The sequence below is a fragment of the Notothenia coriiceps genome, unplaced genomic scaffold (genome assembly GCF_000735185.1).
Source record: "Notothenia coriiceps isolate Sejong01 unplaced genomic scaffold, NC01 NC01_scaffold00000339, whole genome shotgun sequence".
Lineage (NCBI taxonomy): Eukaryota > Metazoa > Chordata > Actinopteri > Perciformes > Nototheniidae > Notothenia > Notothenia coriiceps.
The window spans coordinates 20,218,129-20,231,147 of NW_011333040.1; the positions used below are offsets into that span (position 1 = coordinate 20,218,129).

Genomic DNA, 13,019 nt, shown 5'->3' on the forward strand with positions numbered 1-13,019 from the left:
CACTCACACACTCACTCACTCACTCACTCACTCACTCACACTCTCTCTCTCTCTCTCTCTCTCACACACACACACTCTCACAAACTCACACACACACACTCTCTCTCTCTCTCTCACTCACACACACTCACACACACTCACTCACTCTCTCTCTCTCTCTCCCTGCAGGCGTATGGTTGGGCGTTGCAGGGGATGCGTCACCTAGCGGGCGTCAGAATGGAGGACTGCACGCTGCCAGACAAATGCCAGGCTGTGATTGGCTGCCTGGAGGAGTACCGCCTCCAGCACCCGCCCCTCCCTGACGCTCGCTTCCAGGAAATGAGGGAGGAGGCGGGGCATCTGCGGGGAGGTCGGGGCCTCCAGCAGTGGAGCTACACCTGGTCCAAGTGTCAGGAAACCAAGGACGTGTTCGACAGGAAGCTGGAGGCGGCCCTCCGGAGCAGGAGCTCTGACTCCGCCCACAAGAGGGAATATGAATCCTCCCACTACAGTGAGGCGTCTGACTCCGCCCACAACAGGAGCTCAGACTCCTCCCACAATAGCAATGAGTCTGACTCTGCCCACAAGCAGCTGTCTGGCCCCGCCCACAACAGGAGCTCAGACTCCTCCCACTACAGCAATGAGTCTGGCCCCGCCCATATAAGGAGCTCCGACTCCTCCCACTACAGTGAGGCGTCTGACTCCGCCCACAACAGGAGCTCAGACTCCTCCCACAATAGCAATGAGTTTGACTCCACCCACAAGCAGCTGTCTGGCCCCGCCCACAACAGGAGCTCAGACTCCTCCCACTACAGCAATGAGTCAGACTCCGCCCACAACATGATCTCAGACTCCGCCCACAACCAAAAGTCAGGCTCCATCCACAAAAGGAGCTCCGCCCCCTTTCGGAGGACTCTGTCAGCCCTGTGGGGGGTCCAAGAGAAGATGGAGGACAGCGTCTCCTCACCCTCTCTCTCCTCCTCGTCCTCTTCCTCACTCAGAGCCTCTTCATCACTTCGTAACTCCTCCTCTTCCTCACTTCGTAACACCTTCTCCACCCCCCTCCCCCCCCAGCACATCCCCCTCCTGCAGCGTTTGTTTCGCAGCTCCTCCTCAGAGGATCCAGCTATTCCCTCCTCTTCCTCCTCCTCTTCCTCTTCCTCCTTCTTCTCCAGGAGGCAGCACCTGAGGAAGACTCAGAGCTTTGACTGCCCTCCGAGTACCCCCGAGGGTAAATGGCCCAGTCCGTTTCCACTCCCCGAGGGTAAATGGTCCGGTCCGGTTCCACCCCCCGAGATGAAGTGGTCCAGTCCAAGTCCCCCCCCCAAGGATAAGTGGTCCGGTCCGAGTCCCCCTGCTGAGCAATGGTCCGGTCCGGTCCCCCGCTCAGTGAGTGATCCGGTGCGTAGAGGGAACATCGGGGTGTTCATCAAAGGTCTGGAGGTCAGCAGCCCGGAGGCAGCAGACCGCACACTGAGCCCCAGGATCAGTGCTCTCAGCTGGGCAGGACAGAGGCCTCACACCCCCCTGAGCTCCAGCTGCTCCAGCAGCCCAGCAGAGACGAGACCCAGGGGGAGGTAACCAAAGAGGATCTGTTCACATTGTTATTATTGTTGCTGTTATTTGTGTATGTTTCATTCATACGTTTTGCATTATGGGATGTGTTTGCAGGAAGAGCAGAGGTGCATTATGGGATGTGTTTGCAGGAAGAGCAGAGGTGCATTATGGGATGTGTTTGCAGGAAGAGCAGAGGTGCATTATGGGATGTGTTTGCAATAAGAGCAGAGGTGCATTATGGGATGTGTTTGCAGGAAGAGCAGAGGTGCATTATGGGATGTGTTTGCAATAAGAGCAGAGGTGCATTATGGGATGTGTTTGCAGGAAGAGCAGAGGTGCATTATGGGATGTGTTTGCAGGAAGAGCAGAGGTGCATTATGGGATGTGTTTGCAGGAAGAGCAGAGGTGCATTATGGGATGTGTTTGCAGGAAGAGCAGAGGTGCATTATGGGATGTGTTTGCAGNAAATATGAAGAAAACCGATTATGGAATATCTTTTATAACACCCGCCATCAGGTGTGCCGCGTGAATAGCACATCTTGTCAATGCAAACAGACCGTTATAGCACCGTTACAATTAATGTTAAACCTGAGATTCGAATAGAGAACAAATAAATAATAGAAAAAAGGTCATGAGATCTCGGCATTGCACAAACAAACAAATCTCATCTTTAAAATCAACATTTGCCTTCACTGGTGAGAGAAAACAAATCCCATCACAGTTCATTTGTGGGACTTACCTTTCTAGTATTGAACAAACAATGAAAATATGAAGAAAAACGATTATGCAATCTAATTTATAACACCCGCCATTGGGGCCACGGACTCACTTTTTTTTATCGAAACCGGATCTGATTTCGGTACGGTATACCGTAGCCACCAGTAACCGGTATTTCGGTAATACCGGTATGCATCCCTAGGGTGGGACTTACCTTTCTAGTATTGAACAAACAATGAAAAATACATAAAATATGAAGAAAAACGATTAATGCAATCTAATTTATAACACCCGCCATCACGGGCCACGGACTCACTTTTAAAATTAAATAATTTTTTATTTTATTTTTTAAGTATCGAAACCGGATCTGATTTCGGTACGGTATACCGTAGCCACCAGTAACCGGTATTTCGGTAATACCGGATACCGGTATGCATCCCTAGGAGGGAGACTCCCCTGTGCACATTAGGTGCCCCGCGCAAACACTGGAGAACTGCGCAAAATCAGCTGATCACAACATTCACGCTCTGTGGTCCCGAAGTACTCCACTAGCACCCCCACACCCCCCATCGGCCTTCGCGACACAGAGGGCTTCAGGCTCCATCACATAACTTTGCGTGGGGCCAGAAGTTGGAGTAGCAAACACTGACTCCTGGTACTGAGTACATCTGAGTACCTCATTGAGAAAGTTATGTGCACCCCTGTCTATAGTAGCATTGCATGTAAAAGAAAGTGCACTGCGATGAATCTAACTGAAACTATAATTGTTTCCTCTCCAGAATGGAAGAAGTGAAGGAGAGCGGGACGACGACGGCAAAAAGTCTAAACGGCGTCCCCGGCCTGAGCCTCTTTTCATCCCGCCGCCTAAACCTGGTTTATTCATCGCCCCTCCCATGTACTCCAGCATGACACCCTACCAGAGCCACCTGCGCTCCCCAGTCCGCCTCGCTGAAAACCCCTTCTCCATCCCCCCCTACACCCCCCCGCCCATCCTCAGCCCTGTCCGAGAGGGCTCCGGCCTCTACTTCTCCACCTTCCTGTCGTCGGCTGCAGCCAGCGCCCAGGGCCTGCCGCCTCCTATCACCCCCAAGTCTGCAACACGCAGCCTGTTGCGCTCCAGTGAGTAAAACAAATAAAGAAAAATACCTGTCTGAATTATCCACGGGGCATCTTAACTGTGGCATCTTTTTTGAAAGTTAAGATAATAACTTGCAGGGTATTAACAATTATCAAGGAGTTCAAATGACACTTCATTACCAGCTGCATTGTCTCTTGTGACTCACTTATACTCGGGAAGGTAGGCAATCTGAACATTTCAATAAAAAACACAATACAGAGAGGTGAATGTAAATATGTAAAAACAAATAGTTTATAAAATGTGGTTTTGAAAGTTAAGATAATAACTTGCAGGGTATTAACAGAACCAAATAAGACCGTCAGTATATCAGCCGGGTTACTCCTTAAAAGTAAACACAGATACTGATAGCTTGGACGTTTGTGAAAATTAGAGCAATAAGGACAGGGGGAGCTTTAAGGACACTGAGGATACATTTAGTTTAACCCTTTAAATATCAATCTTTTTTGGACTCACTTTAGAGTTGCATCTGGCAAACATTTCCACTGATGTGTGTACTTTTTTAAAAAGTGATTAAGTAAGTCACTTTATAAATATTAAAATGATGCCTGACGGATTTCAGTATTTGATATTCTTGTCTTTTTAACTATTGTTCTGTACATCTACTTCCATATCACTGAGTGCATGTTGTGTTGCCTCTCTAACAGACAGCTGTGACATCACACCACCCGTTCTGTCGGCTATCGGAGAGGCCACTCCAGTCAGCATAGAGCCGTGAGTATTTCCCTCTCAACTTCCTCACATTATCTTCTTCCATTGTAGAAAGGTTTTGGGCTTTAGGGGGGGGGATGTTGTTTCTCATTTCCAGATAGTTTGATGGGCAGAGCATGCATTACCATAGCTCGAGTAGAAGCTCTGCAATTAATGACATTATAACACTGGGATGAAAAATGAAATGTCTTGAAAGCGAACATAGATTTCTTGAAATGCTAAACCCATCTTTTAAGGCGTTCCTCCTCCCTACCGCTGATACCACTGGAATCTTTTGCCCTGTCATCCACTGCTAGCATTAGCGCCAGCCTTCGCCTTCTTATCTAAGCATTCAGTCTAATGTCTCAATAAAAGTACATCCTGTTATAACAGTCAGATAAAGGCAAGGTAAGTGTATTTATATTGCACATTTCAACACAAGGCAATTCAAAGTGCTTTACAAAAATGAAAGACAGTAATAGCATTTAAGAAACATATTATGAAATGATATCTAAAAACACATTTAAAAGCAAAGATACATGAATCACAGTTACAGTGCAGAGTGAGATACACACATCTGAACGAACCCCCCTTTGGACAATTATAATCTGACCCCATGGTACCTTTTATTTTTCGCCGAAACTATTCCTCTTTTTTATTTTTAAATGCAGATAGTTAAGTTTACCTTGTCTTTCTAGGAATTTTGTTGGTATCCTCCGTGAACCAGGGTCTTGAAACCAAAACTAATTCCTGTACCCCATGGTACCTTTTTAGTTTTCGCCAAAACTATTCCTCTTTTCTTTAAATGCACATTAGTTAAGTTGAAGTTGTCTTTTCTAGGACTTTTTTGGTGTCCTCCGCGAACCAGGGTCTTGAAACCAAAATGGCACACGTAGGGGACTTTAACCACCTATGAGGGGACTTGGACCCCAATAATGACACCTTTTGGGGGGACTTTACAAAAATGAAAGACATTAAGAAAATGGCATTAAAAAGCAAAGATAATAAAAGTTACAGTGCAGTCTAAGATTTGAATAGTTCAATTAAAAGCAGCGGCAAAAAGAAAAGTCTTCAGCCTGGATTTAAAAGTAGTCAGAGTTGCAGCGGACCTGCAGGTTTCTGGGAGTTTGTTCCAGATATTTGGAGCATAATAACTTCTCCATGTTTAGTTCTGACTCTGGGGACAGAAAGCTGACCCCGTCCCTGAAGACCTGAGAGTTCTGGATGGTTCATAATTTAGCAGGAGGTCAGAAATATATTTTGGGCCTAAACCATTCAAAGCTTTATAAACCAGCAGCAGTATTTTTGAAATCAATTCTTTGACACACAGGAAGCCAGTGTAAAGACTTCAGAACAGGAGTGATGTGATCCACTTTCTTAGTGTCAGTGAGGACTTTAAAAAACCTTTTTAAGCTAATGACACACTAAAGAGACCTGCGATCTTTAACTTACATGCACAGAGACAATAGTTCTGGTTATATTTAAGTTATATATCACATTGTTTTTTTAATGAATCAAGATTATAGATGTTCCCCTTTGTTACCATAGAATAATAAATAAAAAAAAAAAAATGCAAAATGGTTAAGAATTGAGCAATATGAAACATAAATAAAAGCATATACACAACAACAGTTAAAACAGTTCAAACTTAATAACATTAAGCTGACATTTTAACTAATTTGTCGGATGTCAGCAGTAACAGTGTTAATGATGAGTAAAAGATAAGGGTTTAGCTAATGCCCATGTAAGTCAATCTGGTACCTTCCTGAGTAGGAAATTAACAATAACTGTCCAAATGTGTTTTGCAGACACACATTTAATAACTGAATTTGGTTTGTGTTCATCTCGATAACAAATATACTGCGTGTCCTGTGACTGCTTCACGATAAAAGCCACCATGCGATTCACATTTGGAACACTTTTAATGTGAAGCAGCGGCAGTAGGATATTCTGTTTGTGTTAGCGGTGACTTTAGGCCATTATCAAAGAGTTCAAATTACACTTCATTCCCAGCTGCATTGTCTCCTGTGACTCCCTCATACTCGTGTAGGTAGGCAATCTGAAAATTACAATAAAAACTACAATACAGAGGTGAATGTAAATAATTAGATAGTTTATAAAATGTGGTTTTAAAGTTGTAAAGATAATAACTTGCAGGGTATGAACAATGCATTTGAACTACTTGGACCAAAAAAGACCGTCAGTATATCAGCCGGGTTACTCCTTAAATGTAAACACAGACACCGATAGCTTGGACGTTTGTGGAAATTAGAGCAATAAAGACAGCTTTAAGGACACTGGGGCTACATTTAGTTTAACCCTTTACATATCAGTCGGGGGAATCTTTTCTGGACTCACTTTAGAGTTGCATCAACAGTGAGGAGCAGTTTATGGGGGTTCATTGTGCAAGCTGTCCCCCGACTGGTGCCAGCTGCTCAGCAGTTAGTCAGGGACGAGCCAGCGAGGCAGCCCATAAATCATGCCTTCAGCTGGGCCCGCTGTAATCCAAAACACACGAGAGCCATCTCAGTTCAACCTTTAGCAGCCCACCTTCCCTGGGGGAGGCTGCCAGAATACACACACACACACACACACACACACACACACACACACACACACACACACACACACACACACACACACACACTCAGCTGGAAATACCGCAGGCCTACTGGAAAAGCAGGGGAGGGAGGGGGCATGCTAGAACAGGATTGTGTGTTAATGCAACACAGCAGGATTTTCACAACTGTAGCATTGACGTATCGGGTTTCAGTGGAAGCCTATAGAGAGTGCATGCATCTGTGGGATGATTAGTCATTCTCCCTATTTGAGGATGACCTTTGTCCCACACCAGGTTGAGGATCCATGGACTATCAGATCAGTGAATCAAGAAGTGCACACACAATTTGAAAAGGATTTGCATATTATGCGTTATGCTGAGAGGGCAAAAGAGGAGCGCTGTAACAAGCTGGAACTCAAAACAGTGCAAGGGTTTCGGTGCTAACAGCCTCAACAATCCTGCGGTGACTATTTAAAGATCAGAGCAGGTAGAAAAGCCAAGAATTCAAAATGTGAGCTTAGAAATCAAACCAGAGGAAATCTGGTATTGTTATGTGATATTTAACTGTGAACAAATACCACTTCACAACAAAGGAAGGCTCTTGATGAATTTTGCAAAGGGGGGTTCCTTTAGCATGAAACACTTGAAATAACTAAAGGATCAGTTAAAAAAGAAAGTAGAAAGAAATTGAGGTCGAAGAAAACTATTTCTGCTAAACAGTTAGCAATGATTGAGAGTCGGACCTAAACATTTCAGATGTGTGTATCTCACACTGCACTGTCACTTTTAGTCATGTACCTTTTGTTTGATTATCTTTGCAGTGTTTTTAAATGAGTGTTTTTAAATGCCATTTCATAATATGTTTCTTAATGTCTTTCATTTTTGTAAAGCACTTTGAATTGCCTTGTGTTGAAAGGTGCTATATAAATACACTTGCCTTGCCTAATGTCTGCTCTCTGTCCCTCAGTGTGAGTCTACAGAGCAGATTTTGTCTCACTTTGGCTTCAGTAATGAGAGCCAGCTGACGGTGGAGCATCTGGGGCGGATCTGCCCCGCGGTGCTGACCCAGGTCCTGCTGCCCTCCTGCCCCTACACCGGCTCCAAGACGCCGCTGCCCCAAGACTACTCCGGTGAGCCGCTTCATCGCAATGTTTGTTTATCTGTGGAGACTCCAGCAGCTCAGATCATTCTCAAAGTTCATCAGGGTTTGTTGTAGAGACTTGGACGTTTTTTTTTTTTTTTAACACAATAATGACGTAGCACATACATGACAAATACATCATTACAAAACAAAAAGACAAAACATAACAAAAAACTAAAACAGCTCCGTCTCAAACATACATACATGTAGGTGGTTACAGGAGTATCACATTTATGATTGATGATGAATTCATGATTACGGGAGATTCACGAGGTTCCTTTAACAATAACAGCCGACAATTCAGGTCCAAGGAAATGTAAGTAAGGCTGCCAGATTCTATAGAACTGGTCGGATTTGGCATTTAAAACATTTGTGAGATATTCCAGGAGAACCAACTCAAATATGATGTTGCGCCAAGAGACTTGGAAGTTTAACTTACGATATGTCTTTTTATGCCATAAGAAAGCTCTTAATAAAAGCAATAACAACAGACAGTGTAGCGCCAAATGGGATTACTTTTTTGATCATAGTTCAGGATATCTTTGTATATTTTTGTATCCTGTGACAATCGATGACACACTTCTTCACTGAAAGAGATTGAAACAAGCTTAGTAAAAATGACAGTTTCTTGAATTGCATCGTTGCCATGCTTTGAAATACTTGAACTAAGTTAGATTTTAAACCCTTATTATTGACCCTTTATGAATAGATAAAACAATTAGCTTCAAAGCTGTTTTGTATAACTGAATACATGTTCAGTTGTTTTAAATGCAATGTGACAGAGAGTTCCTCAGAATGACCTGCAGAGCGCTCCTCTTCTATAAAGTAATCATGCCTGTTAACTGATAAAAACACTAAATAAAGATGTTTCCCTGGTGGACACTGGGAAAAGCAGCTACGAGTTAAAGGTTATAACGTTAGCTTAGCTTGTATCTTTAATAACTTAATATCCAGATGTCGGAAGACTCAAAATTAAAAGCAACAAATCTACAAAATGTGGTATAAAACTGGATGAAAAGTCAACTTATGGACTGTTCTTTGTTTGATTATTTAATAAAATATGAACAGTAAACATAGTCATACCTTTTGTCATTACCAATACTCTTTATAATGAGGTGACACTGAAGGTAACTTTGTCTTAGAGGAGTGATTTGACTTGGTAGCTTGAGACTTGATGGCTATTGTTGTACTTTTGTATTTTTACTTGACACCTCCACCAAAGCCATTTCACAGTGTTAACCAAGGCAAAACATTATCAGTGTATCCACTCCTACATTTTATGGCTTCTTCCTTGGCCCATGTTTCATCCGGTCACAAAGTTTTATGAAAATCCGGCTGATAGTTTATCCAAAATGCTGCTGATAAACAAACTGTATCATAAATATAACTTCCATGGCAGAGGTAATTATGATAATATTATTACAGACCCAGCAATATTAAAGCAATAACATGTAGCTCCACCTTTACCAGCATTGAAGTGATTGACACATTAATGCAGGGATGTCAAACTCAATTTAATCGCGGGCCACATCAGCACTATGGCTGAACTCAAAGGGCCGGTTGTAACTTATATATAAATATATATATAAAATAATGTATTATGTTACATTATTGCCTCTGCATTGGATTATTATCTGATAGGGTAATAACTTCATAATTAACTACGTCTGAAAGCAGAAGTCTGGGGCAAATAATTGCAAGTCTGTTCAGTGAGAATGTCACAAAATGATTTAAAAAGAAAAGCTGAAAAAAAAGGAAGAAAAAAAAAAAAGGAAGTGACATTTTAAAAAAAGAGTCAAATTCTAAGAAAAAAGGCATATTTAGAAGAAAAAAAGTCAAATTCTGTCTAATTTGAGATGCATTGTGGGACATGTAGTGTATGGGCAACGTGCTTCTGTAAATCATCATGTAACCGTATAATAAACATATTATATTCTTTGCAAGCTCTTGTCGGGCCACAGAAAATGAAGTCACGGGCCGGATTTGGCCCCCGGGCCTTGAGTTTGACACCCTAATGCATCAATCATTATAATACAATAATAAACATTATTCAAAAAGAATTGACGAGTTCCTTTACTTTCGGTACTTAAAGAATAGTTTATGCTAATAGCATTACTACAGTTAATAAAGAGTTTAATGCAGAACTTTCACTTGTAACAGAGAACTCGTAACACTACTTTTACATATATTTGAACCTTTTCTCTGGTCGTCACTTTTTATCATCTCCTTCTTATCTCTCTCCTCTCATGACTTTTAATAATCAAAACCCATAGTAATTTACTGTGAAGCTATGTAACGCTTAAACAATGTCCTGGACTGACTCAGAGCCGCTGACCGTCAAACGCTCCCTCTTCTTCCTCCTCCTCCTCCTCCTCCTCCTCCTCCTCCTCCTCCTCACTGCTGTTGACAGTTGCAACCATCTGTGACTGTTTTTTAGTCAGTGTGTTGATATTGATGCACGCTGTGAGCAGAATTTCTCCTCTGCAAATAAATAAAGAGTTCCTTCGTGTGCTAGAAATCCTTGGAAACACCTCCATCTTAATTTGGTGTTTTCAAGGTTTGAAAAGTGCTTAGATTTTTTTATAAAAGGCATCAAAACCCCTACATTTAGGTTACTATTGCAATGCTCATTCAGATCAGACTGGCCTAATAACATATAGTTACTTATTGAAAGGCTTCTTTTTGGCTGCTTCGGGCACTTGTACCATAAGTGTATGGATAAGAATGCATCATGTTTAACACACACACACACATAAATACTGATACCTATACCTATTGGCATGTAGGAGCCATGGCTGCGCTGTTTTGTAGACTTTAATGAGCGTCTGTTTGCTCTTTACGGTTTTGAGCATGCAGTCAGACCAGGTGTTTCGCAGTTTCTACAGCATCGATCAAATCATGTCATGCAGGGCACCGACTGGACTGTGTTCAACATACAAGCCAGACATGAAGTACATCGGTCCAAGGGTTGGCAAGATAATCAAAACTCAAATACACACACCCCAAACATATATATACACACAGAGACGTCTGTCAATATCGTATGTTATACCATGTGTTTTCCTTTAAATTGCCGCCCTTCTTATACTGTATGTCCTTCACCTAACATTACATTACATTACACTTGTTAGACGCTTTTATCCAAAGCAACTAACATACTCAATACTGTGGAAAATCCCCACAGGAGCAATTTGGGGTGAAGTGTCTCAGGGACACAACGACATGCTGACTGCAGTGGGGTTTGAACCTGTGACCCCCGGATCCGAACACCAACGCACAACCCACTGCACCACACGCCTCCCATGTTTGAAAAGGCACCTTGAAAATGCTTCAAAATAGCTGTTAAATAACTGTTGATCCATGATTTGTGCCCTGACAGTGTGGGGTTACGGGTTTCTGTCCGTCACTGTGATCAACCTGGCGTCTCTGCTCGGCCTCTTCCTGATCCCCTTCACCAAGAAGCCATATTTCCCCAAACTGCTGACCTACTTCGTCGGCCTCGCCATCGGGACGCTCTTCTCCAACGCTGTGCTGCAGCTCATACCCGAGGTTAGTAACAGGTGGAATTAATACAATGTCTTTGTGATAATTAAAGGGAGATTATTGTGTGTGCCACTAACGTTTTTCTGTTAATCCACAGGCGCTTGGTTTTGATCCCAAATTGGATAACTATGTGGAGAACGCAGTTGGAATATTTGGAGGCTTTTATCTCCTGTTCGTTGTGGAGAAGGTACTGAAAATGGCTCTCAGGTTAGACGAAGAGGTAAGATCACATCTGTGTCTCTGAAGTTGTTGTGTGTCTCTTTGTGGTTGTGTGTCTCTTTTAGGTCAGTTTGTGTCAACACCTGATTTGTATGTGTCTCTTTGAGTGACATTTTGTAGGGCAGCGGGGGCAGCCAGGACTCTTTGGGCACATTGCCAAACTCATATCTCTTTTTTTATTTACGCATGTGCCATGTCCTGGAACAGCCTTCTGATACACATTATTTTTCCTGTTGCTGATAATCCATCATTGTAATTTATTACAGAGTAATATCCTGTTTTGCAGTTGTCCAATGTCCATTAAGCCATCTTGTTTATTAGCTCATTAGGATGCCACGTAATGACTACAGGGAGGAAATTACACTTGGAAGTCATGCATATGTTTTAGATCATTTGCAGGGTCATGAAAACAAAAGTCAAACTTTGTGACCTTTTAAGATTTGGCACATACTCCTAACATTACCTTTCAACCAGGGGTGTTCTAACTTTTTGAATGGGGACCAGATTAAATAATTTAAAAATAAGTTTAGCTAGCTGCCTCTCATCATATGGGTTATTTAAAAAGATTTACAAAGGTTTTTCTTTAGCAATTTAACAGTCCTTCAATCAATAGTTTAATAGCCTATCCTATCATTCCCTGTGCATACAGTATAAGGTTTGAAGAGGAATTACTTCTTTGAAAATACCTTTGTTTTTTTTAAAGGGACAATGAACAATAATCAACTCTCAAACAAATGTACCACAACTTAGTCCGGCCTCCTATAGTAATAAACACAAATGTAGGACATTAAGGAAAAGCTATTTCGTGAAAGTTGTCAAAGTCAGTGAGATTTAAATTGTAGAATAAAGTTAAACAGTGTGAAAGTCAGATTTTATAACAATTCACTTCCACACATATTCACACATTCACAATGACATTCTTGAAAAAAGCTATATGTCAAACATTAAAGCTAAAACCAAGACTCAGTTAGCTTAGCTTTGAATAAAACCTTGCAGTAGTAGGAATTTTTAATCTTCACTGTGAGACTGACCGTTGAGCGGCCCGACCAAGCAAGGAGGCAATGATGTGGTCTTTAAGTATTGCATTGCGGACAATCTTGATTTATCTCCTCAGCTTACTTTAAACCATTGGCGAACCGTGTCTATCACAACCGGACCTTCTGTAGAAAGGTCCCCCCTCCCCCGGCGTTATAATGTCCGTCTTTTCACTGAATTGTCGTCTTGAAAAGGGTAATCAGAACAATGCCGCAATAACTTCATCTTCACCTGTTGCACTTGTCATTTCAACGTTAAAAACAATAAAACGGCATGAATTGCTTCGTCGCATTCATCTAGATCCTCTGTCTCGAGCCAGTTAACTAGCGGGCCTTCTAGAATCTAGAGTACCCTGAAACCGAGGGAAACTCTGAAAGAATACGCCCATTGGCTACAAATCAATATATGATTGGTTGATCAAACTGTCAGTCCAAACTTACGCT

General features: G+C 42.3%; 1 protein-coding gene across 1 annotated transcript in view; it reads left to right on the forward strand.

The window, feature by feature from the left end:
- Window positions 1-13,019, forward strand: part of mideasb (mitotic deacetylase associated SANT domain protein b) — a 23,575-nt gene that overhangs the window by 8,116 nt on the left and 2,440 nt on the right. Inside the window, exons 4-9 of the mRNA XM_010778946.1 lie at window positions 3,033-3,372; window positions 4,036-4,102; window positions 4,919-4,970; window positions 7,606-7,768; window positions 11,159-11,328; window positions 11,420-11,542. Of these exons, the coding sequence (XP_010777248.1) occupies window positions 3,033-3,372; window positions 4,036-4,102; window positions 4,919-4,970; window positions 7,606-7,768; window positions 11,159-11,328; window positions 11,420-11,542 (915 nt within the window). The remainder of the gene's footprint in view (window positions 1-3,032; window positions 3,373-4,035; window positions 4,103-4,918; window positions 4,971-7,605; window positions 7,769-11,158; window positions 11,329-11,419; window positions 11,543-13,019) is intronic.